At 48.5% G+C, this 26097-nt stretch overlaps 1 protein-coding gene across 2 annotated transcripts; it reads left to right on the forward strand.

Moving 5' to 3' along the window:
* The first annotated feature begins 4 nt into the window (after positions 1-4).
* LOC137221643 (organic cation/carnitine transporter 2) lies at positions 5-25655 on the forward strand. Of its 2 annotated transcripts, XM_067731690.1 has the most exons (10): positions 50-527; positions 7615-7718; positions 14473-14627; positions 15609-15780; positions 16979-17105; positions 18842-18942; positions 20554-20768; positions 22311-22493; positions 23723-23858; positions 24213-25655. In XM_067731690.1, the coding sequence occupies exons 1-10, from the start codon at positions 135-137 to the stop codon at positions 24298-24300; spliced, it is 1674 nt and encodes a 557-aa protein (XP_067587791.1). In that variant the 5' UTR covers positions 50-134; the 3' UTR covers positions 24301-25655. The 2 variants fall into 2 exon arrangements, with proteins under 2 accessions (XP_067587792.1, XP_067587791.1); XM_067731691.1 differs by lacking the exon at positions 23723-23858 and having other exon boundaries at positions 5-527.
* Positions 25656-26097: the final 442 nt, after the last annotated feature.

Genomic DNA, 26097 nt, shown 5'->3' on the forward strand with positions numbered 1-26097 from the left:
GTCCGACTCTCGCTCGGTCGCGCAGTGGGAGCCCACAGCGCACGCGCACGCGCACGCCGCGTCCCGCCCCGCCCCCGCGCGCCGCCGCGTCCTCCGATCCCCGGCCGCGCGCCGCGCGGGCAACTGAGGGCGGAATGCGGGACTACGACGAGGTGACCGCCTTCCTGGGCGAGTGGGGCCCTTTCCAGCGCCTCATCTTCTTCTTGCTCAGCGCCAGCATCGTCCCCAACGGCTTCAACGGTCTGTCGTCCGTGTTCCTGTCGGCGACCCCGGAGCACCACTGTCGGGTGCCGGACACAGCGAACCTGAGCAGCGTGTGGCGCAACCACAGCCTCCCGCTGCAGCTGCAGGACGGCCGCGAGGTGCCTCACAGGTGCCGCCGCTACCGGCTCGCGACGATCGTCAACTTCTCGGCGCTCGGGCTGGAGCCGGGGCGCGACGTGGACCTGGAGCAGCTGGAGCAAGAGGGCTGCCTGGATGGCTGGGAGTTCAACCGGGACATCTACCTGTCCACCATCGTGACCGAGGTGGGTAACAGATCCGCGTCCGGGGCCTGGGACCGGGGAGTAGGCAGGACCTTATCAGTCTTAAAGGTCGTGCACTCCACCCGCCAAGGTGAGCGCTGGATGCTGTCACTCCCTCTCCGCGACTCACTACACACTGGCGATGGTCATCGTCCAGCCAGGTGGCTCCGGAGAACTTTTCGTGGTGACTTCCAGAGAGATCATGGACATCGCAGCACGGGTGTCAGGCTGGCCGCCCATCCTGTTAGCTATCTTAGAGAGGAAGCCAAGAAGGCCCTGGCGACTCCTTGTAGATACTCTAAGATTCTGAGTAGTCAGAGACTTTAGATGGGGGTGGGAGTGCTGAGAACTAGAGCTAGAGCTTGGGCCAAGGAGCTGTCACCATTTTTCCTCCAGCCTTTTGGCAACTATTCAGAGAGAGGGGAAATGCCCCTCTACTTTCTCAAACTTTTTAAGTTAAAGGAAGCATGGCTATAAAACTGTCTCTTGCTCCTTTTCCCAGTTACTCCTTCCCCACCCACCTTCACCCCTAAATGACTGTCTGGTCATTCCCCGTAAAGAATTGCTTACCTTTTGCTCAGGGTTAGTTACTAGCCTTTAAGGATTCATGCATCTGAAGATCCATTCAGGGTGACTTGTTGACCTGGTATGTTTTAGGGTATTCTAAGGAAATGTCATTAGCCAGATTTAGTTAAAGCATACAACCTTAGTTCATAGGAAGCAGGGGGAAAACCTTTCTCATGCCCCAGCCCCTTGGATTTTCCTTTTGGGTGGCCTTGTCTGTCCCCTCGTGACCTTGCAATCATTAAAGCTGGATGTATGATGTGATGTTTATTGATGCACGTGGATGTGCTTTGCATCATACTCCGACACTGGCACTCTAACTCCCTGTAGTCTCAGCAGAACTGAGCAAGCAGGACACTGAAAAGAGCACTCCTTTATAGGCTCCAGGGTGCCCGGGTTCACTGAGTGTCAGGATCAGGGGTTCAAGGATTAGGGAAGGCTTCTTGGAGGAGGAGGCTTCTCAGTGAGTCTGGTGTATAGAGCTCAGCAGATGCAAAGTCTGGAACAGCAAGAAACAACCTGGCCGGAGGGCAGAGTTCACAGAGAAGAGGCTGAAGGGCAGGGTGCACAGGTCCTGGTATGGCAGCAAACCCCGCTTGAGCCTGAAAGGGGCTTACAAGGGTTCTGGAGACCCTGTGTGTGTTGCTTCTGGGGGTTGTCACCCTTCAGGGGAGTTTGAGTGCTGCCCCAACAGACGTGTGTGTGTGTGTGTGTGTGTGTGTGTGTGTGTGTGTGTTGTTTTTTGTATGTTTGGACATTTGATGTCCCCAGCATCTGTGCCTCCTTACTCCACATGTATGTAGTAGGAGTAAGAGAAGAGCCCCACTGGGATCTCTGAGCAAGTGACATCATTCCAGTGTCCTCAGGCATTGTTACTTGAGAAAAGAGGTACTGATTGGAGGTAGCTGACTGTGACTTGCGGCTGACAAGTGCATGGAGTATGAAAACTTCCAGTCATCACAAATCCTTGGTCCTAGCCTCGCAAGTGAGTCTGTCACCCTTCTGGAAGCCAGTCTGTCACCCTTCTGGAGGCCAAGCATTGTGAAAGTAGAGGCTGTTCCTCAGACTGCAGGGAGAGAACACAGAGGGGAAGCCACAGTCCATGACTCAGAAGTCCCTGCAAATTCTGCTTCTGGCTGCCTGTGGAAGAAAAGGCAGTGAAGTCAGAAGTAGCTCATGGCATTTCTTAGGATTTTTCCCTAACCCCTGTGGTCCCCAACTTACTCTAGTCATTTGCTCTTTCTTTGCTGCCCCCATCATGCCTTCGGCTGAGAGTGGTGATGGCACTGATGAGCTCCCAAAGGCCAACTGTTCCAGAAGGGTCCTTGAGCTATGTTGCTGCCAATGTCAGCCTTTCCTCTTATATATTTAGCCTATTTCTTTAGCTGTCTTAACAGTTTTGTAAGAGCTATGTGCCCTTTCACCTACTTTCAGGTTGTCAGTCTTTGCAGGGAGGCAAGATTAATATATTACTTAGCCCTTTGTTAGAGGATGCTGGAATGCCAGACTTTAAGTTCAAGGCTGCTTGTTCTCTTCTGGTGAACAGTCACTGTTGGAAGCTGTTGCATTAACATTCTGAGAGCTCCTTTTTTCGAAGGCCCATTTTCTTTCAACCTGGACCTGGCCTGCTGACCGTTGCAGCTTGTCCTGTGCCTGCTAAATGTCTGCAAGACTGCCCTTTGCCCCAAATCATAGAAGTGTTTGTAAGTACACTGGTATTGAATTCCTATTCATGTTTTTTTTTTTTTTTTTTGGCGGTATGTGGGCCTCCCACTGCTGCGGCCTCTCCGGCTGCGGAGCACAGGCTCCGGACGCGCAGGCCCAGCGGCCATGGCTCACAGGCTCAGCCGCTCCGCGGCACGCGGGATCCTCCCGGACCGGGGCACGAACCCGCGTCCCCCGCATCGGCAGGCGGACTCCCAACCACTGCACCACCAGGGAAGCCCCCTATTCATGTTTTTCAGCAGAAAATGAAAACCTCAGGTCTCCTGTTTGATTTTTTTTCTTTGTTGAGGTTAATGTGTGCACATGTAGTACTAAACTTTGTGGTAGACTTAACATCTCTGTATGTCCTGCAAGTCCTAACATTGATGCTGGATACAGATTGGGTACTCAGGAAAATTTTTATTGAATGAATTAATGAATAATTTTGAAATCTCTAAAGTGTGAAAACTGAAGAAGAAAAGGACAAGTTTAACTTATAGAAGGGAAACTTTGTGGTGGTTGAAAGGCACTGACTGGAATATTTGAAAGTAAATGTAATCCCCCACTCCACAAACTGGGGCTTGCCCCTGCGTGGATCTGCAACAAGGCATTGGGACTGGCAGAAAGAAGGGGACGCTATTTATGAGGTGAGAAAGGTGGTTCTCCCATGTTTCAGGAATAGTTTGGTGGTCCGTGTGCTTCTAGGCTAGCCCCTTCTCTAGCCCTTCAGTCACCCCTGGAGTGCTGGGGAATCAGCCACCCCACTGTGCAGTGCTGCTCCAATACCTGAGTGTTTCTTGGCCCAGGACTGCCTCCTTCTCGGGGAACCTGGTTGATTTCTCAGGCTACCTGGGTCTGAGACACCTGCTTTTTGGTGTCTCCATAGCACAGCCTGTGGCCGGAAAGGTTCTTTTAGAAACTTCTAACTCTTCTGGCACCCATGACGTGGGGTCTCTTCAGCCAAAACCCAGCAGTCCTCTGCGTCCCCTTGCTCCTTGCCAGCCTCTGCTTCCCAGAAGCCCCCTGCGCTGACCCTTCGCAACACTTTTACTCCCTGTTGTCTTAGAGAACCTCTTTTTCTGGACCAGCTTTTCCATCAGCCTTATGTGCGTGTAGTCTTGGAAAATAGGAGAGACCCCACTGTTATCTCCACGTTCGCCTGAAGAAAAAGCCACATCGACCTGGGAGGCAGGCCCCGGGCTGACTCTGGGGTGGGGAGACCAAAAAGACCTGGAGACTGTGCCTCACTGGTATGCCTTTGCTGACTTCCCTCACTCTAGGAAAGCGCAGACCCTTTTCCCTGCCTTTGCAGCTCATGGCAAGCCACTTGCTGGGTCCCTGAAGGGCCCTGTGTGTGTGCAGTCACAACAGACCCATCTGGCCATGAGTGGGCAGATTGATTGTCTCTCTAGCTAGCTGAGAACCGACATCCTGGGTCAAAGTTCTGACAGTTGTCACAGAGAAGGTGTGAGGGAGAAAGGAAAATAATCTGTTCTAGAGAATGAAGCTCAGGGTTCATCTGGGCTTTGGGCAGCCAAGCCCAAGGACTAAACCCAAGGGATAATATGGTTCGGAAGGTTGACTGTCCTTTTATCCATCTATTCACTCACTCACATAGGTACCAAACAGCTACCGAGCCTCTCTTCTGCAGGGCACTGCCAGGCTTTGTAGAGGATATGGTAGCAAATTCTTTTTCTTCTTCTTCTCCTTGCCCTGACAGCCTTGGGGCAAGGATTCGCCGTTAATTGCAGCAGGAGGCAGAATGAAATGTGTGTAGAATACATGGCATTCAGTAACAGGTAGTGCTTACCAGTGTGTTTGACCGTTGATGCGGTCAGCCTAGGTACATCTCTGGGAAGAGCTTCTGCCCTGTGGGCACAGGCCCTATCTCTTTTTTCTTCCAGCCAACTCACAGGTAAGGACATTTAGTCCCAGGGAACTACATCACCTCTCTACTTCCCATAACTGAGAAGTAGCACCAATTACATACTGTGTACAAGAGACACAATTTCTCTTTCTTCTTAAAAATTTTAACAGCTTTATTGAGGTATAAATGGTATAAAACAAACTGTACATAACTAAAGTATATAGTTGGAAAAGCTCTGAGATATAGATACAGATATAGATATAGATATACACACATACACATATATATCCATGAAGACACCACCACTAGAAAGGCACATTTCTGACCAGGAAGGGTGTCAAGTCTAGGCTCCTTGCAAGGGTTACTCCCAGATGTTTTCAGTTTGCGCCTGCTTTCATAGCTAACCCAGCTGAGGGGTAAGGATACTAGACTCATGACCTAAATCTTAAACCTACACATTTAGTTCTAAGGTTGATCCCTGTTATCATCAGCCAGTATAGCCCATCCTTCGTACCAAGTGGCAGCGTCAGTGAGCTGGTCTGTAGCTGCTTTAGTCGCAGCTGCCAAGCCAGGAGTTCAGTATAGAGATACTACATTCCTCTATAAACACAACAAGCCCGGGGTACGTAGCCTGGACTCTATGGGCTTCTCATCGCCCCCTGCTCCACCTGCCGCCCGCTTAAGGAGGAGTCAGGCCAAGTCCAAGAGCCCACTGCACTCCATCTGGTGGTTGACAGGTAAGTGGATGGGTTGGCTGGGTGGGACCTAGCCTGTGCCTGCCCTTCTGTTCATTTTTTGAGACCTGTTATCTTTCCTGACCCTACTCACAGGCCCCTTGTGGCCAGGAGGAAAGAAGTGTTAACCCATGCTTGCTTTTGGAGGGCCCAAAGCCAGGCTGTGAGAATTGTTGAGAAATGTCAGTAGTGGATAGAGAGCCCAGTTGGACCAAGTGGTGGTGGTGAGGCTGCAGGAGCCGGAGAGATGCTCTGGGGACCTATTCCAAGATGAGCACTACAGTCACCTTGTCTCCTGCAGAGCATAGTCTGACCTGGTTCCAGGTGGCACCTGGCCTTGCCAGTCCAGAAGTCCCTAGAAGCCTATATTGGGAGACCTGGCATGGGTGGGGGGGTGGGGTTCCACCCCAGAACTCACTGCAGAAGCCCGTGTGGGTTTCTAGTCTAGCACAGCCATATCAGTCCCCGACCCTCACGAGAGACCTATTGAGAAGCAGCTACTGACTGTATTCATTTTTTTTATTTCTGTCGCTACAAAAGTAGTGCATGCTAGGTGGGAATAGATCACATCATATTCAAGAGCAGCAATAGGCATAGTCTGGTCCTGAAGCTCCGCCTAACACCCCCAGAGGCTAGCATCCCATCACCAAGTCCCTCAGCTCTGACTCCCCTGCTACTCCCATCCTGACTTCGGCAGCCCTGTCTGGATGGGGGCTGCCCTAGGAGCACTCACCCTCCTAGAAGGGAGGTGGTATCTGGGTGCTGGCACGGCTGAGGCTGCAGAGGTGGGAAGGCTGCCATAGCCTGAGTGATTGGGCCTTGGTGCTCCTTGCTTGTCTTCTGCTAGTCTGGCCTTCTTCTAGATTTAGGAGTTGGTAACACCCAACTCTTCCTGGAGTGGGGATCACCACCCAATTCTCAGTCCATCCAACGTGCATGCTTGTTCCAGAGTGGAGAGCCAGGTATGTGGCTCTTATCATCAGCTGCAGGGGTTCTTTGTGTCCACCCTAAGGGCTGCCCTCTGACCCCCTCTGAGGTGCCTGGAGGCACTGTGCACACACTGCCCAGCAGGGCCAAAAAGCAGACTTGCTTTTCCCTCTGACCCTGGCCTGGAAGAGATGCTTTATTCTTGGAAGCCGCACACTTCCCGGGAGCCAGCAGGCCCCATGGAGGGCAGGCCTGCAGCCTGGTGCCAGGCAAGCCAGGGTCTAAATTCCCTAGAAGGCGGCCTTCTTGGTTACTACTGAGCACCACCTCTCTGTTGCGGGAAACATTTTTCTGGGGACCACCAAGCTTCCTATTTTGGTTTTTCTTCCTTCTTTTGGCCCTTGTTAGGCTGGAGCAACCTAATGTCTGAGTGTTCAGGTGCTTCCCCATGCCCATAGACCTCTTTCCGTGCTAACTAGAGATGGAACTCTACACTGGGTACTGGGAACCTCAAGCACTGTAGCCTGTTCCCCCCCCCACCCCCATCACTGTTTCACAAATGAGGAAATTGAGGCACAATGAGGGGAAAAATCTTGTCTGAGGTTGGGTAACTAGTTAACAGTAGAGTAGAAGCTAAAACCCAGCTTCTTGACTGCCAGCTCAGAGCTCTTGGCTGTAATTGGGCCTAGTGTTGGCACAGCATCAGGGATCCCAGCTCTAAATGTCAGCAGAAGGACCCAGGGGTCACTGGCCCAGAGTTGAAGCCTGAGCAGAGCTGAAGGAACAGATCCAGATGGTGCATACCAGGCCCTCTGGCCTCAGTCCCTCACTGGAAGCCTTGACCCTTAGAGCTGCAGAGCCCTGCTCCAGGACCACTACTATGCCACCCCTGCCAATGACCTGAACCCCACTGAAAGGGTGCCCTGCCCCACCCACAGCCCCAGCCTCAGCCCAGGTCCTTAGAAGCGACCGTGAAAGGCCTCGCCTCCTCCTGGGTTGGCACATGGGCAGAGTACTTGCTCCCAGCCTGTCTCCCCGTCTCAAATTGGTAGCAAAACAATGAGGCTAAGAGCTGTGAAAAACAGGATGGTCAGTCTCCCTGTGAGGGGAAACCTGCTCTTTGCCTTGCTGCCCGACGAGCCATCGCCTGCCTCAGTGAGCTCACACACCCTTACAGTAATGTAAACAGAGCATGCAGGGATGCAGGATGTTCTGATTCCATTTTCCAAGAAGCCTTACATTTAAAACATTTTTAAAAAGAAGTGAGTGATACATCCCTTTGCTCCTCTTTCAGTGGAACCTGGTGTGTGAGGACGACTGGAAGGCCCCGCTCACGGTCTCCTTGTTTTTCGGGGGTGTGCTGGTGGGCTCCTTCATTTCGGGGCAGCTGTCAGACAGGTAAGGTGGGTGTCTACTCCTGCAGCTGCACGGCACCTCAGCACAGAGCAAGGTAGTGTTCTGTCAGCCCAGGGCTGTGTGTTTTAAAAAGGCGAAGGCACATCTATAGTATAGACTCCAGACCAAGTAAAGAGAGCCAGCAACCTCCTCTCACTAATGCTTGCTGAGTGAAACAACCTCAGCCGAGTGTACACATGATCCAGTTGACCAGGAAATATGCCACAACTTACTTCTGCACTGCCTGCTCGCCTTCCCTGGGTGAGCATAACTCTTTGGCATCCTCAAGCTTAGGAGAGGGAGACACCACACACACGCATGTCAGCTGTGTTGTAGATCTTAGGGCATTCCATAGGTGGCTGGCTCTGTGTTCCCCAAACCATTGCTCTTTCCTCAAGGTGAGAGGTCTCACTAGCCAACGGCAGTGTGATGGGCAGAACTCTTATGTCCACAGGGCTGATTCCCTTTATCTAACAGGCTTGTGGTTATGGCATTTCTCAGCAATCAGGAAGTGTGCTGTTTTGACCCATAAGCAGGTTATTTGTGTAATTCCAAGGCTCTTACCTCAAAGTCCATGGCTTAGGGAGTTCATCTCCTCTGGAAATCCCATACAGAATTTTAGAGATTGTATGTGAGCATTTTTCTGGGGAAAACAGTTCCATAGTTTCCATGGTGTTCTCAGAGGGGTTTATTATGTTGTGTCTTGTTACCCCAGAGCTTCAGGGTCTGTGAGCGAAGCCCATGGCAAGAAGAGCAGCCTTCAGCAAGGTCCTTGGCCACACTGGGTCACCCAGTGGAGAGGAGTCCCAGCATCGTCCCAGCAGGGGGAGTCTCTAATAGAGAAGTTCAGGGTGAGAATGTCATCCTGCCTTAAGACTACAGCCATTTTATCCTGCAGCAGACATGCAAAGTGATGTTTTGGCATGTTTGCATCTATGGACTAATGTCGTTACTTGAGAAGTCTTTCCTCATAAGAAATATGTGCATTTCTCACTAGATTTGTCTTTTCCAGAGTGTCATCTAGGGATTTTTAAAAGGGACAAATTCCTACAGTCACCAATGAGCATTAAAGAGTTAAGTAGGCTGTGACCACTGACTGATGATTCTAGATGAGCCTGAGACACTTACTTCTTTAGGGGAAAGGCCTTTGCTTCCCCAGACCCTTAACTTAGCAGCAAGCATCAGCTGATTACTTATATTTATTTAATAAACACAGAGCATCTAATATGTGCCATTCACTCTATGAGCACTGTATACCAAGTGAAAAGAAACAACAAATAATTTAATCTTCATAACCCTATGATGTGGGAAGCATTATTATTTTCAGTTTATAGATGGGAAAAATGAAGCCCAGAGGAATTAAATGACTTGCCCAGAGTCACACAGCTGGCAAGTGGCAGAGCTAGGATTCGGGCCTAGAGTCCTGATCCTCTGTTTTGTGTGGACTACTGTTCCAGGTGCCTGCTCTTCTAGAACTTGCTTTCTAGCAAGGCAGAATGTATTAAAGAATTGAGGGAAGTACTTGTTATCCTTTGTGGTGGTAAGTGATACAGTGGAGAAGTGCAGGGTGCTCAGAGAGGGTCTGACAGAGGAGACCTGAGATGGTGAAGCATTGAAGCATGTGCTGGGGGTTGAAAGATGAGTAGAAATTAGCTAGCTAAAGGGGTGAAGAGAGGAAAGAGTGTTCTGGGCAAGAGAGCCAAGAGTACTTAAGCCTAGACTCAAGCAAAGGCATAGCACACTTTAGGAACTGGAAGAAAGTGTTGGTGGGGGGTGGGGGGTGGGGGTGTGGAGAGTGGTATAGAGACAAAGCAGCGAGGCAGGCTGAGGCCCAAGCAGAAGAGCAGGCCGGGCTTAGCAGATGACAGGAGTCTGGGCTTTCGTCACAGAGCAGTGGGCAGCTTTTAAGAGTGTGACATCATCAGATTTGCATTTTTACAAAGTTGTTCAATAGCTTTGTGGAGAAAGGATTGAAAGGAAACAAGGAGGATTGTGGAAAGACCAATTAAGAGGTTATCACAATCCTTTATGCAGGAAATGAAGGTGGCTTGGACTAGGCTGAGGGCGGTAGACATGGGGAGGAGTGGTAGGAGGTAAAACCAACAGGACTTGGCTATGAGTTGGACATGGGAAGTGAGGGGAGGGAGACTTCTGGCCTGCACAGCCGCGTCAATGACGATACCCTTCTCTAAGACAAAGCACTCTGGAAGGCGACCATGTTTGTAGGAGAAGATGTTGAGTTCAGTTTGAACATACTGAATTTGGGGTAACTATGAGACTTAGGGGTCTCATAGGAGGAATGGAGTATGGAGTTGGATGTATGGATAGGGTGCTCTGTGAGAGGTTTGGGCTGGAGAAACACGTTCGGGAATTGTCAGTTGATAGAACCCTCATCAAAGCCCCGTAAGTGGATGAGATTGCCTGGGAACAGTATAGAGTGAGAGGAGGGCGTGCCCTGGACGGAGCTTAGAGGCCCTCCCAGAGAGGTAGTGGGAATCCCCCTCTCACAGGGGTAGGTGGCAGCTGAGACTCAGAGGAATTACCTTCATGTGAAAGACTAGGAGGAGGTACCCCAGTTACAGAGTTGAAGCTCAGTGCATTTTTCTGGTCAGCTGTGTCATGGGATAGGGAGATCTTTGTGAGCTGGCCTCAGAGCCGTGTAATACCACGATTACCTGAGGAAAGTGTTTAAGTTCCCAAAGATCTGCTCCTGAGGAAACAGTAGAAACAAAGTTGGTGTGTATGTTGAGGACCACCTTAGTCTTCAGAAGGGCTAGTACAGGGTTTCTCAAACCTTTAAACATTTTTTTGCCAGCAGACTTCATCTTTTAAATAGAATCGTTTAAGTTCAGTCAATGAAATAGCTAAAAATGTGGCTGTTCTGGCTGCAGCACCTACCTTCAGCTCCCTACACCACCCCTCAAGCTTGTCTGCACCCCCTTGGAAGGCCCAGGGCTCTGTGGGATGGACAGTTTACTCCTAAGTGAGCCAATTCAAAAACCTAAGCCAGGGCGTCCCTGGTGGCACAGTGGTTGAGAGTCCGCCTGCTGATGCAGGGGACGCGGGTTCGTGCCTCGGTCCGGGAGGATCCCATGTGCCGTGGAGCGGCTGGGCCTGTGAGCCATGGCCGCTGGGCTTGTGCGTCCGGAGCCTGTGCTCCGCAATGGGAGAGGCCACAACAGTGAGAGGCCCACGTACCGCAAAAAAAAAAAACAAACAAAAAAAAACCTAAGCCAAACAGATTACCTAACGGCAGTGGATTCATGCCCTCCAGAGTTGTCTAGAATATCAGGTTTTTTTTATATAGGACTCCTTGTTGGAATATGAATAAGCCAAAAAGTCAAAAGCAATTAAAATAATCCTGGGCTGTCAAAGCATTTTATCTGACGTCATTGAGTTACCTCTATGTGCAGAAATAGAAGGGAGGCACAACTCTGGGAAGAAGTAGCTGATATTTCCTATTTTTGTAGGCATATGTGTGTTTGACCTTTTGTTGACAGACTTTAAAAGTGAGCATTTCTTACAAATTAAAACTACAACGAGGTACCACCTCACACCAGTCAGAATGGCCATCTTAAAAAGTCTACAAATAACAAGTGCTGGAGAGGGTGTGGGGAAAAGGGAACCCTCCTACGCTGTTGGTGGGAATGTAAGTTGGTGCAGCCACTATGGAAAACAGTATGGAGGTTCCTGAGAAAACTAAAAATAGAGTTACTGTATGATCCAGCAATCCCACTCCTGGGCATATACTCGGACAAAACTATAATTCAAAAAGATACGTGTCCCCCTATGTTCATAGCAGCACTATTCACAGTAGCCAAGACATGGAAACAGCCTAAATATCCATTGACAGATGAATGGATAAAGAAGATGCAGCACATATATACAATGGAGTACTACTCAGCCATGAAAAAGAACGAAATAATGCCATTTGCAGCAACATGCATACAACTAGAGATTATCATGCAAAGTGAATTAAGTAGAAAGAGAAAGACAAAAACCGTATGATATCACTTAATGTGGAATCTAAAATATGGCACAAATGAACCTGTCTAAGAAACAGACTCACAGACAAAGAGAACAGACTTGTGGTTGCCAAGGGCGAGGAGGGGAGGGAGAGAGATAGACTGGGAGTTTAGGGTTAGTAGATGCAAACTATTCCATTTAGAATGGATAAACAACAAGGTCCTACTATATAGCACAGGGAACTATATCCAATCTCCTGGGATAAACCATAATGGAAAAGAATATAAAAAAAGAATGTCTATATGTGTATAACCGACTCACTTTGCTATACAGCAGAAATTAGCACAACATTGTAAATCAACTCTACTTCAATTTAAAAAAACAGAGAAAAAAATGTTAGTGGCTATCAGAGAATGCAGCTGATTTTTATTTTCTTCTCTGTGCTTTTCTATATTTTACAAATGTACAATTTATGCATAAATATCAAAGAATAAAAATAGACAAATATTTCTTAAAAAAAACGTGAGTGTTTTCTGGCCCCAACCCTGGATTGCCAAGGACTATAGCAATGTAAGGGCTTCCTGAGTCTTCCTCTTCCCTACTATCCAGAGAGCCCTTGGGAAGGGAAAGCAGGGTAGGAAGGGCCCTCCCCTTGGTTGGTGTGCAGGGCACTGTTGTTACAGGACAATGCAGGGGAGCCTCCTTTTAGGTCAGGGTTGCTCAACCTCAGCACTGTTGACATTTTGAGCCAGAGACTGTTTTGTTGTGGGGGACTATCCTGGGCATTTTCGGATGTTTAGAACATCTCTGGCCTCTATCTACTAGATGCCAATATCATCAAAAACAACAAAACCCTGTTGTAATGGGAAGAAGCAGCAAACTCTTTACTGTGGCTGAAGGTCTTGTGCAGTCTGGCTCCTGCCACCCTCTACTGAACAGCTGCCCTTCGTGTTCACCATGCCCCTCTAGCTACAGTCGCACATGCTCTTCTCACAGTCACAGTGAAGAATTCCCCCCCGCCCCCTGCCAGCCGCGTGCCGTGGCCTTCCTTGACCACGCAGGCGGCCTCCTCAGGGTCCCCAGTTTACATTACCCTGGTTCCTTGTTCCTATCAGAAATTGGTAAATAAAAGATGACACCATATGATTAATATTGGCCTCCCCCACTGTACTGTGAATATCGTTGAAAGCTTGGTCCCTCTCCCCTACTCCCCCTTGTCAACAACTTCTTTTCCTTTGGGTCTGGTCTCAGTGCCCCATAATCAGGGAGACCTTCCCTGAATGCCCACGTCCCCAGCCCCTACCTCCAGTCCAGGATAGGTTCCTCTGTTGTGTCCCTTGTGGGCCAGGATGCTGTTCCTTCAGTGCTCTTGTTCCAGTGTGTAATTGTACATTCAGCAGTGTTGTTGTTCGATTAAAATATGATTACTGTCTGTCTCACCAACTGTAGACTATAAGCTCCTTGAGGGCAGAATCAATGTCTTTTTTTAATTCAAATACATCCGTAATGACTAGTATATAATAGATGTTCAAATAAATATTCATTGAATGAAAATAGGTGTCTGCTAGCCCTGGGCAGACTTAAGCTGAATCTGCTAGGTTGAATGAACTAGGTTGACTTGTTCCTCCTTGTTGTGTCACTGTCTTTAAAAGCAAACAAATCCCAAAAAACCAACATTTTTTAAAATTTGAAAATGAACACAGGTACAGAAACCACACAGAACAAATGAGGCTTAATGAATTATTCCAGGGGAATAACCATATAAATACCACGAAGTCAAGAAATAGAACTTTGCTGGCCACCCAGAAGCCCCATCCATCTGTCCCATCCCAAAGACAATAGCTTCCCTCACCTATAAGTAAACACTAGCCTGACTTTTATAATAATCACTTCCCTGTGGGTTTTTTGTAGTTTTATCGTCCAAATGTACATCCTTAAACACAAGTTTAGTCTTGCCCACTTAAAAATTTTTGTATGTCTTTTAGTCTACTTTAACCTATGGATTCTCCATCCTTTTCTTTGCCTGGGCTGTTCTACCTGTAGAATTTCCCCGTTTGAATTTTGCTAACTGTATGCTTATGGTACAATTGAGCATATTCCTCTTTTCCCTGCATTTCTTGCAAATTGCAGCTGGATCTAGAGACTTCATCAGATTCAGATTCAGCCCCTTTGTAAAGACTATAGGAGTCATGCGATGTTCAAGTGTCTCTCTTTATGATGTTAGCAGTCATTGAAACACAACTCCCATATCTCTTCATTCATCGGGGGTTGTAAAATGATGATGTTCTAGTTTTATCACTTTGGTTTCATTTAATAGTTGGAATACTTTTATGAAATGATACTCTCCCTCATTGTTATTGGTAACTGTTCACCATAGTTTACATAGAAAAGTCAGGACAAATGTTTTCCCCTTTATTTACCAGTTTTCATTTATAATGAATTGTTTCTCCATCATCCTCCAAAGTAAACCAGCTCTTTTAAAAAAATAATAAATGATGAATGTGTGAATTTAAGTATAATGAATGTGTGTCAATCCCTTGTAATCACTGTCTTAATTCTGGCACTGCCTTTTGGGCAACCCTGGTGCCCAAGCTGCACATTGGTCCTGGTGAGTGGGGAGGGGAGTAACAGCATAGGGACTGAGAGGCCAGGATTGCACCTGCACCAGCTGCCCTGGCAGCAGTATCTGCGACCCCTCCCTGAAATGACTCTGGGGAAAGCCCCTCTTGGTGGGGCCCATTCCTGCTGCCTTCTCCCAGCTGGTTCTCTGTCACTCTCCTTTCCTTCCCAGGTTTGGTCGGAAGAATGTGCTGTTTGTGACAATGGGCATGCAGACTGGCTTCAGCTTCCTGCAGATCTTCTCGAAGAACTTTGAGATGTTTGCCATGCTGTTTTTCCTTGTAGGCATGGGCCAAATCTCCAACTACGTGGCAGCATTTGTCCTGGGTATGGCCATCAATTTGGAGTCGAGTACTTGATCCTGTGTTTCACCATCATCCCACCACCCGCTTTCTGGAGACAGCTGTGATGCCCCTCCAAGGGAAGTGGTCTCTGGCAACACCGACCAGGGATTCTTGATGAATCCAATTAGTATTCAGGGAAACTGAGTCTGCCAAGTGCCTAGCCTTGTGTCCCCAGCAGCCCAATAGCCTGACTGCTGATTTCCAGTTCTTTTCTGGCCCCCGAGGTGTGGCACCTTGGTCTCATTAGTACTCGATGGCCATTTAGCCGGAATTCACCTAAGATCTTAAAAATAGGACTTGCCTCTGCCCAGGGCTGGGGTAGCTAAGGAAACAGGGAGGCATGACATGAGGAGCAAGGGCCATGATTGGCAGGCTCACCAAGGAAGAAAACTGCCTCTTCTGCAAAACATAGTGGCCAGTGAAATCGACTGGCAAGAATGAATTGATAGGAGTGGGCTTTAGTCACATGACCTTCAGGGTTTTAATTGAGTCCACACTGCAGGGCTTTGGCCTGCTCTCACTGAAAAGTTGCCAGTCTCACTGTTCAGAGGCATCTAACTCTAGCTTATTGGTCTTTGGGTTTCCTGGGTTGATTGTTAAAAGGATTATTTGTTTCTCTTCACAGTTGATAAAATATTTTTCCTTAAAGCGTAATAGTCAGCATGTGTGGCCTTAATAGTGACTTCCCCTTTAATGAATCTCCTTCCTCAGTGAGGCCTCACGTGGCATCTTTAGCATAGGGCTTCAGGAAGTGATGACAGTTTCATGAGAGAACTGTCGCCGTGAGGCCACAAGGAGGCACCCGCAGCAGGTGGTCAGAATCCCATCCCTCCCTAGGGCTTGGAAGCTTCAAGATAATTCTGCCTGCTTTCTTATCTGTATGTTGAAAATTACACACAAGAAGATTAATAAGGAAATAACCGGAATTAAGATACTAACATGACTCCTCCCTTGTTTTGAACAGGAACAGAAATTCTTGGCAAGTCAGTTCGTATTATATTCTCTACGTTAGGCGTGTGCATATTTTATGCATTTGGCTACATGCTGCTGCCGCTATTTGCTCACTTCATCAGAGACTGGCGGATGCTTCTGCTGGCGCTGACGGTGCCGGGGGTGCTGTGCTTCCCACTGTGGTGGTGAGTGAGTGTGTGGCCCTGTGCCCGGTGGTGCCCACCAGCAGGATGTCTTCTATCTGGCCTTCACTAGGGGGCAGCAGCAACCCACAAATCCCCATTTGGGCTCACAGAGACAGAAAATTTAAAGTCTTTATAAGGTGTTTCAGAATGTTTTTCCATACTCAGAAAAGCCAAAAACAAAACAGCCCCAAGACATCAACAGACTTGTTCTCAGCCCTGTGCTGGGTTGATTGGAGTGCAAGGAGAGGAAAGAGCAGTAGCTGCGAGACGATGGAGTTTAGCATAAGCTCCAGGAAGCTATCAGACTGCAGGACAAGACAGCTTAGGCCCTGGCTCTGGTTGTATGTTGCCGCACCCTCGTGCCAGAGGCACCGGGAGAAGAGGGAGCACGTTGTGCGAGTCCTCAGGGTAGCTGGGTGGAGGAAACCAGGCTCCATCTGAGCCTCCAAGATAGAGGTTGGACAGGCGGAGAGGAGACCGTTCCATATGGAGAAAGAGAACACAGCCGAGGGGCTGAGGCGAGAATCGCCCCTTGCAGGTGGGGATGGTGAGATCACTGGTCCACCTGGATGTGAGAGCATTGCAGAGCATAGTAGGAGAAGATACAGAGCAGAGATGGTACAGGGGAGTCCTAGTTATGACCTAAGGGCAGGGGCTACCTCGTGAGGTAGAAAATAAGATCCATAAAGTCTCAAAACACCTAAGTGCCTTATGGAGAGTCAATTGGATGAATCAAGGTGGGGCAGGGGGAGGGGGGAGAATGAGGAAAAACTAGAGGCTATAAGAGGCCAGTGCAAAAGCTGCTGTGGATGCCAGGCACAAGCAAGGGAGTTCGGCAGGGTAAGGGTCTGGACCGGGCTCAGCCCATGACAGAAGCCAAGCTTCAGGAGCCCATTTTGCACCTGTCTACTTAGTGTCCAGCAGGTGGCACCACCACTCTTCAGAAATGGAGGTGGCCAGCCAGGGGAGGAATCCCATCATGGTGTGTCGGCCCCTGTAAATTTTGTGTACTCCAGTGAAATCAGAAGCTCGCACTTACTGGCTCTAGTATGGTGCACCTCTTAGCTTCTGGTTTGGAAACACCAAACATCCCTCGAACCTAGCTCTGGTTCTGAAACGCCCTTTCCCACCTCCACTTATGCTCCACCTGGTCTGTGGGACGGGAAGGCCTCAGTGAGATTACTCCTTGTACTTCCAGGTTCATCCCTGAGTCCCCCCGATGGCTCATCTCTCAAGGCCGATTTAAAGAGGCAGAGGTGATCATCCGCAGGGCTGCCAAAATCAATGGGATCATTGCACCCTCAACCATCTTTGACTCGAGTGAGGTGAGCACCATGCCGGAGCTGGTGGGAGGGCCTCCGTGACCATGATTTTAGGGTAGGACCACACAGCCCTGAAGCCCTCCCTTCACACGGGAGCCCAGCTCTCCCCCGCCCAAGCCCCAGCTGCCCCCAAGGCAGGTCCTGTTAAAATTCAGAAGTTGAGAAGGTGCCAACTGCGTAAACTCCTTCACCTTTCCGTGGAGTTTAGGTTTTCATACTTTATATAATTATTTTCTAAGTGATCATACAGTCGAACCATTACTTTTAATAATAAAAACTCTTTATGAGTTAACAGGTCTTTCATGAAATTGGCATTTTGGGAAATCATTGTTTCTTACACCTTAGGTTGTTTCTCATCTTAAAAAATAATACAGGTACCTAAGGTATGAAGCAAAAATAGATTTGGAGTTAGAAATGTCCTGTCTCCTTCCGCCCACCAACGGGGAGTTGTTGATTATCGTCTTGGAGCCAGGTCCTTTTTGATATCCGCCCTCCCCCTACCCCACCCCTCTCTGCAAACCCTGTTCTCACGCGCCATGAGTAATTTCCTGGCTCTGCCTGATTCCTGGGTCTTGCTTCTCCTTCCTGTTCCCTCTCTTTCCACCTCCTCTGCAGCAAGCGGTTTTCCTCAGTCTCATGCCTCTGAGAAGAGGTTAGAAATTGTCATTACTGGCTGATGGGGTTCTGGAGTGTGTCCCTGCTCTGACAGGAAGACAAGGTCCTGGCTGTGAGAACAGCCACCAGCAGTCAGTCATACCGCAGTGCGCAAAGGCATGCAGATGCAGACTTGGGGCTTGGGAAAGAGAGACTGGTTATTATAGGCAGCAAAGAAGCTGCTGGCCACTGACAACCCTGCCGGCCTCATGGTTAAGCGGTGGCCCAGCACCAAATCCCACTCAGCACATCCTAGAAAGGACTCTGGTGCACAAAAGCTCAGGGAGGGGTAGGTGGCAGGGAGGGCTTTTAAGTGAGGTGGCCTCTGTAGCTTTGCAGAGGTCAGTCTGGATGAAACCGTAAGTCCCACTGGCATCTTTGTGGAAATGAGGGTATTCCAGGGGATCCATTAAGTCAAAAGTTGACCTTTCGTTGAACTGCTAACTCAGGAAAAACAAACTCCAAAACTGGGTTTGCTTAAGAAAGCAACATCAGTGTGTTTAGATGTGTGGTTTATTAATGTCCTTGGCTGTGCCAGATTTCATAGGAAGTTACTCAGAGTGAAGCTGAGGTCAATTTTCCTGTTTTTCTATCTGAAACTTTTTTCCTTGGAAGTAGACCAGTAACTACATGGTATGAGGACTGAAAACATTAATTCTTTTAAAATATAATATCAATAAACTACACAGCCAGTTTCTCTCTCTGACCCAGAGGGGCTGGGAGCCAGCCTTGGAAAGGAATACGCAGAGGCCTCCCTGGAATGTGGCCATTGATGGGGCTGGAGGTTTTGCCGGGAGGGGGCAGTCAGCTTGGGCCTCCTCCTTGGCTGCATCGCACCAAGGGCTGGTCACTTACTTTTCCTCCTCATTCTCGTTCACTAATTTGTTATCCACAAGGCCCGGTGAAGCCTTCTGCAGCCCAAGACATAGTCACTATACATACCCTTCTTTTCAAGCAAGAAACATAAAACACTCCCCAACTCGGAGACGCAGAAAGCTAAGATGCCAGGGTTTCAAGTATGTTCTTGGGTCTCTGAGTCTCCAACCTTCTCTCCGTCCCGTACCCTTGTCATGTTGTTCCTGCAGCTACAAGACCTAAGCTCCAAGAAACAGCAGTCTCACAGCATTCTGGACCTGCTCCGAACCCAGAATATCCGGATGGTCACCATCATGTCCATAATACTGTGGTGCGTAAGTGAGACATACCTAAGGCCTCCAGACAAAGCTTCTGGCAGTGTCTGTCAGGCCTCACATTTGCAGACATCTCAGATCAGAATTGAAAGCCTGTGTCATCAGAAAGTGGCAGGGATGTGCCTTGCAATAAAAGAAGTGGGCATGTCCCAGTTCTTAACGGAATCTCAGAAGAGGAGAACGAAAACTGTTGTGGGGGCTTTGGGGGGAAGATATGGGATCTTTGGGGATCCCTCCGGGTCAGAAGGCAAATCGCTGTTCATTGGGTCCCTAGTTTAGTTGTTCCTGTTGCCTGTGCATCAGACAGTGACTGAGGCCTTTAAGAAGTTCTAAGTGAAGACACCGTGTCCTTTCAGTTATAGAGGCTGCTAAGTATGTTCTGGAAATGTGGAAGCAGGACATCCTCCCTCTGGGATATTTGGAGACTGTCCTGGAGGCAGAGCCATGGCCTACACGTCCTTGTCAGGTTCCTTCTAACGAGGCATTTCACCAGGTGTGTCAGGGAGGGATCTGTGATTTACCAGAGAAAAGGAACACATCCAAGTGCCTAGGTAGCATTTGCTTAGTGGCCAGACCCTTGGGATTACAAGTGACTACCTGAGCCTGCGGGGGAGGAAGGCAGACTTCATCTCAGAGTGCTTATTGCTGGAGTCAACAAGCCTTGGCAGCCAGCCACCCATTTCCAAGGAATGGCACGGGATCCCTTAGGGCAGTGCACCGCCCCTGAGTCGGCCTCAAACAAAACCAGCTTTCAGCCTGCACCACAGACCTGCCAGCCTGCGATGAGTCACCCTTCCATGGTTCACCCAGGCACCCCTCTTGCTCTGGATTTCCCAGGGACTCCTGTACATGCCCTTTTCCCTGATTGTACCAGCTGTGGTTTCAACCTGCAGATGAGTTAAAAACAGTCTGATTCATACTGGTCTGGTTTGCCAAAGAATGTTGACCATCAATAGAGAGAATGCCTACTGGGGACAGGGTCTAGGCCAGGGGCAGCGGGGGGCATGCAGATGGCCCACTGGGAGCTCCCTCTCCTCCCCACGAGTCCGGTGGGGTTGGGGTCACCTGCTTCTGACCAGCCTCTTCCTGGCTGGTCGCCCCAGAGGGTCCGCCAGGGATCTTTCTCTAAATGTTTGACCTAATGATTGTTCCTTATTTTATCTCATCAGTCTTATCACACCCCACTTGCTATCTGCCTCCTTACTCATACCCTAGCTCCTTCTGCAGTTGTTGGATTTGGGAGGTTCAGAGAGTAGGGAAATAGGCTTTTGTGAGTGCTTTAGCTTAGGATTTTTAAAGCTGAAAGGCAGGTTGGAGTATTTTTGGTTTTTGATTTTTTTTTTCCAACAAAGTGAATCTATCTGAATTATATGTCTTTTTGCTGGAACGCTTTGTTTAGAAAGCTCTGAAAGTGCTCTGACCCAGAAGGTACCCTGGTCTTGGGGGAAGTTATCTTTCTTTCTAAGAAGTAAGACTCAGGGTTAAATCTGCTGCCCTCCTGGTAAGGATAGTTTTGAATTTCCTGCAATAATTATATTTTAAAAGTTGTCCAGGTTGGGAGGCACGTGGATGCCACTTCTCCAGCTATTTTCTGCATTCTGTTTCAGGATGACCATATCAGTGGGCTATTTTGGGCTTTCCCTTGACACTCCTAACTTGCATGGGAATGTCTATTTGAACTGCTTCCTCTCGGCTGTGGTTGAAGTCCCAGCATATGTGTTGGCCTGGCTGCTCCTGCAGCACCTGCCCCGACGCTATTCCATGGCCACCGCCCTGTTCCTGGGTGGCAGCGTTCTTCTCTTCGTGCAGCTGGTGCCCCCAGGTAGGTACCATACATGTCTGCAGTCTGGGATATCCATTGAGTCACTCAGTCTCTACCATACTGTCTCAGCCAATTAATAAAGAGAATAAAATTATGCCATTACAGCTCGCCTGCATATCTGTGTTCTCAGCCCACAAGTCAAGAGAAAGTGTCTCCTGGGACCAGACAGTCATCATGGCCTGGGCTTTGGGGTAGAAGGGAGAGTGACCTTGTGGGGCTGACGGTTGATTGTACTCTACCCAAGTTAATGTGTGTGTGTGTGTGTTTATTTGCAGAGTGAGGGGGAGGAAAGAGGGCCATCCCCATGTCTTTTTAACCTGGCCCCATCTTAGTCATTTATTCATTCAATAAGTAGCTGTGGAGTGTTTACTGTGGGGGAGGCACTGTGCTTGGGGCTGACGGTGCAGAAGTAAAGGAGTCGGGCAGAGCCCCAGGCCCTCCTGGCGCTCAGACTCCAGTTGAGAAGACAGACAACAAACAAGTAAATAAAATGCTTGTTATAGTACAGACTGTGTTACCTTTAATAATGACACTGAAGGACAATGGAGAGCTAGTTTATATAGAGTGGTCACAGACAGTGGCCCTAAAGAGGGGAAAGTCTAGCAGAAACAGATGAAACGATGGAGAAACCCATGAGAAAGTCTAGGAGCAGAACATTTCAGGCCGAAAAAGAGCAAAGGCCAAGACCCTGAGGAGGCAATGAGCCTGGCACACTTGGTAAGAGATGAGGAGAGGGAAAAGGGCAGGGCCAGGCCACGGCGTGGCTCTCACAGGCCAGTAGCAGGAGTTTATTTGTAAAACCATCTTGGTATCCCACAGAAGGGTAGGAGGCAGCCCTCTGAAAATTCATAAAACGGTTTATGGATCCTCATGTCCATTATGGTACCGAGAGTTGTCATGGGTTTGGGGACCTCTGGTAATCATTTGTGGGCCCCTGAGGCTGGCAACACTCTGCACAGGAAGAGCACCCACTGCAGCATGGCTGGGAGCCCAGGAATGTATGTAGAGGTTCACACCAGAGCTCAGGGAGACCCACAGGCCACTCACAGCATCTCCTCATTGGCACAGTGAGCAGGAGAGATCCGAGGATCATTCATGAGGGTCTGCTGGTCTGTGAAGTGTTGCATGGAGTGAAAGCGTGAAGTGAGTTATAATTGAACTTCCCATTCATCCACAAATCTTTAGTTAATTCCACAGTGCCTGCAGCATGAGGTTCTGGGGTGCCAGCTGCCCCCTCTGACACACATGTCTTTAATGACTTTTGGACTGGAGAGCAGGTTTCTCTGGGTTATTGAGGGGCTCGCTCACTCTGGTGGTCTTTAGGCTGAGGAGAAGAGCATGTCCTCACACAGCTGCAGGTCCCAGCCTCCTCTCGGTAATCAACTTGGAGGGACATAAGCCCCTTATCCCACAATAGGAAGTTATAGAAACTTTCCTCCCCCACCCTTCCCAGGGAGAAAGTATGTCTGTTTCAGGCAAAAAACTAGTAGCAGTGTGCCTTGGGTTGGTGCCTTCTCCTACTTTCTTCCCTTTGCTCTTCAGACTTGTATTATTTGGCTACCATCCTGGTGATGGTGGGTAAGTTTGGAGTCACTGCTGCCTTCTCCATGGTCTACGTGTACACAGCCGAGCTGTACCCCACAGTGGTCAGGAACATGGGCGTGGGAGTCAGCTCCACGGCATCCCGCCTGGGCAGCATCCTGTCTCCCTACTTCATTTACCTTGGTAAGTCCCGTGGGTCGAGCGCACACAGGAGGGATGGGGTGGAAGCACTGATTGGCTTTAATGCGACCTGGGGATGGCTTGTTAACAGGAAAGCAAACACTCAGCAAATGGGATCCATCCAATACTGGATCTATGCCTGGAGAAGGTTCCTGTCTGGGTGTACTGTGGTGGAAGCGCTCATGTGGAAAACAACCTATAGACAGCTAGAAATTGATGACAGTTGAGGGTTTTTGTATCTGTTTTAGCCTTCCCAGGCCTTCCATCAGAGAAGGTAATTCCCCTATCCTAAGAAATTGCAGTGTCGTTTAGGGAGCCAGTGTACTAATTGGGGAAATTTCTTCTTGGAATCATAGTTTATAAGGAACAGGAAGGGAAAGATGTCTATTCTAGAGGTCTGATGAACCGAGAATTTCTGTAACTTGAAGCACTTAACACAGCAGTTTTACACTGTGCAAAGATCTGCCTCGTACCATTTTATGTAATAGGGCCCCAGTTTTATCTTTCTCAGAGTTATTTCCTCATGGCAGCTGCTGTCCCCCTGCACATGCCTAGCTGGCACATCTCTGGGGACGGGTGGCACCCACCTTGGGAGTACTCAGAGTGCTTTGTGAACACGCTACATAGACCTGACAAGCAGAAACACCTTCTGATCTGGCCTGGAGACAAATCGAGTGGGTTGTGACACATCTGGAGAGGTGGAGGAGTTATTCCTATCCCTGGACACATACCTTGAGTTCCTTGGAATCCCAGCATTAGGAAATAGGGTGTTTTGTGGGTTTTTTTAATTAATTAATTTTTGGCTGCATTGGGTTTTTTTAAATTAATTTGTTGATTAACTTATTTATTTTTGGCTAGAAAATAGGAATAGAGGGACTTCCCTGGTGGTCCACTGCTCCCAGTGCAGGGGGCACAGGTTCGATCCCTGGTCGGGGAACTAAGATCCCACATGGCACACAGCACGGCCAATAAAAAGGAAATAGGAATAGGAATGGCCCAGGCCCATCCTCCCAGGCTGCACCCATCCCCTGCACCGAGGTGTTGCTGCTCGGTGCCAACTCTGGGTTCTGTGACCTGCCTAGGTGCAAGATTCCAATATGGCAGCTCAGACTGGGAGATGCTGAGGCTGAGAAGGCAGGTGATCCCTGTTAGAGTCCTGGGGACACAAAGGGAGGGAGAGAGACCATGTCAAACTGCACTCCCGGCTTGGGGCTCTGTCTGCTTTGCCACAGGTGCTTACGACCGCTTCCTGCCCTACATTCTCATGGGGAGTCTGACCATCCTGACAGCCATCCTCACCTTGTTCCTCCCAGAGAGCTTCGGCACCCCACTCCCAGACACCATTGACCAGATGCTAAGGGTCAAAGGGTAAGGGGGCCTCCTTCTTCACAAAGTTAATGCACTGGGTCTGGGCCTGGCAGAGAGTTCCCCACGAACTCAGAAACGCCATGGACTAGTTTAGCCATAATAGGATCAGACATGGCCGGGTACTTACAGCCTGTTCTCTCTGGCCAGACCCAGACCACTGGGTCACCATGAACATCTCGACAGCAGTAGCAACTCGGATAGTACAGAGACAAGAAGAAACCTTTCAGAATCTGCTGTATGATATTTTCCCTTTAGTGAGATAACCTCAGCTCTGGGGCATTTTTTCTTTGTTTTGAGACTGGTAGGCATCTTTTTAAGATTTGTTTCTAACATTTGTTTGGCTTGTTCTTCTAGAATAAAATACAGGCAAACTCCAAGCCACACAAGGATGTTAAAAGATGGTGAAGAAAGCCCCACAGTCCTTAAAAACACAGGCTTCTAACACAACCTCCAGTGAGAAGGTAAAGAGGAAAGACCATCTTGTCAGAAGTGGCTTGTGCAGACACTGAGTCCTTCAGTGGCAAAGGTCTTTGCTGTTCATTCTGCGGACGCTGTGTCTGCCTTGCTCACGGATGGATACCCAGACTCAGCTGCATATGGTCCTAGAGCACCACCTTCCCTCCAGGGACACCATGGCTACTGACGGACAACTTTGGGTAAATCCTAACTATTACAGTGATGGACTTGGCACTTCCTAAGACGTTAACTACTCATTAGAACCAGTAGGATTTGGAAGAATATGAATTAAAACTTTACATTTTAATTTCAGACTGCCTGAAAAGGCCCCTGATAGAACTGGGGGTCTAGTTCTCCACCTCCTCACCCTGCCAAAAAATCCTTTCCCTGTTTCCCACTAATGGTGCACTTTAGAGGAAAAGAAATAATTTCACAGGGAGTCTGATTTCTCATACTTTCTCAGTTACAAAGGATATTAAATGGGATTGTTGCTTCCCCAGGGCAGGAGAGCACAAGTCTGGGGAAACCTAGAGGTATTTCATATGGAGAGGACTCAGCAGATACAGAACAGAGACAAGTGCATTAACTTATGAGCTCTTGGACCACTCAGAGTGACTACTGGGTAGACTTGTTTACATCTGGTCAAAGCACTGGTCTTGTGCAGGCCCATAAGAGATTCATCACTGAATCTACTATTCTTGTTTTCCACTACTACGTGAATCAAGTCTCCTAGCTACTATGGTTTCTGATGTATGGTTTGAAGGAAGTATATCAATGAGAAAGAGAGACGAGCGAACTTGTCTCTTCTCCCAAAACTATAATATGGATTTTGATTGTGTTTTGCTTGTTGTTTGTTATTATGTCTTTTTTTCTCCTTAAGTTATTTGCACTTCAGAATAGACTTAGGAAAGGCTGGTTCCTTAGCCTCCTGGTTTGTGTCTTTTGTTTGTTTCAACCCAGAATCACTCTGGCAATGGTCCACAGTTGCCACTTATGCAAGGCCTCACCAGCCTTAGCTACTAGCACTTTTCTGGGTGCCAAAAATGACATCATTGTGTGTGTTCCTTTCATGAAACTCAATCATGGAAACAAATTACAAAGAAGAAAATTAAGTCGTGTTCACAGTCTTTCAGAGTTGCTCACTTCAGTGGTGTAACATTGGGAGATATTTTGTGTTCAGCGTAAAATTGTCTTCCCTTTTCTGATTATGCTACCATGGTACTTCTAAAGCATATGCTTCACCTGGTTAAAAACAAAAAAGTATTTTTGTGAAAGCTACTGAAGTGCCTTGGGAAATGAAGATGTTTTAATAAATTAAATGATTTTTTAAAATAATAACAACTGCCCACAACTTTTATTTCCACAGTTTGGTGAGCCATGCCACACCACCATATCACTTTTCTCTATATTAGCTTGGGCTAATTCTAACAGTGGTTTATGATTAGTCTCTAAAGCTAAACTTTAATCCCCATGTACTAGAGACCTTCACTCTATTGACTATGGACTGAGGCAGCATTCTTGCACAAGTGTCTTAGCCTGGGTTCCTCAGAAAGCAGAGCCTGAGGCCAGTGCTTCTGCGCAGGTAGGTAATTTATTTGGGAATAAGATTCTAAGAAGCAGAAGTAAAGGATAGGGGGAGGAAACAGGGAAGGAGGGAGACCCAATACCAGGATGCATTATCAGGATGGCCAGCACCAAGGGCACTGTTCCATCCAGCCAGGATTTCTCAGGAGCCTTATGAAATGTATCTCAAAACCGTCTGCACTATGATGAAAGGGGAAAG

Source organism: Pseudorca crassidens, chromosome 3 (genome assembly GCF_039906515.1).
Source record: "Pseudorca crassidens isolate mPseCra1 chromosome 3, mPseCra1.hap1, whole genome shotgun sequence".
In the NCBI taxonomy this organism is placed as follows: domain Eukaryota; kingdom Metazoa; phylum Chordata; class Mammalia; order Artiodactyla; family Delphinidae; genus Pseudorca; species Pseudorca crassidens.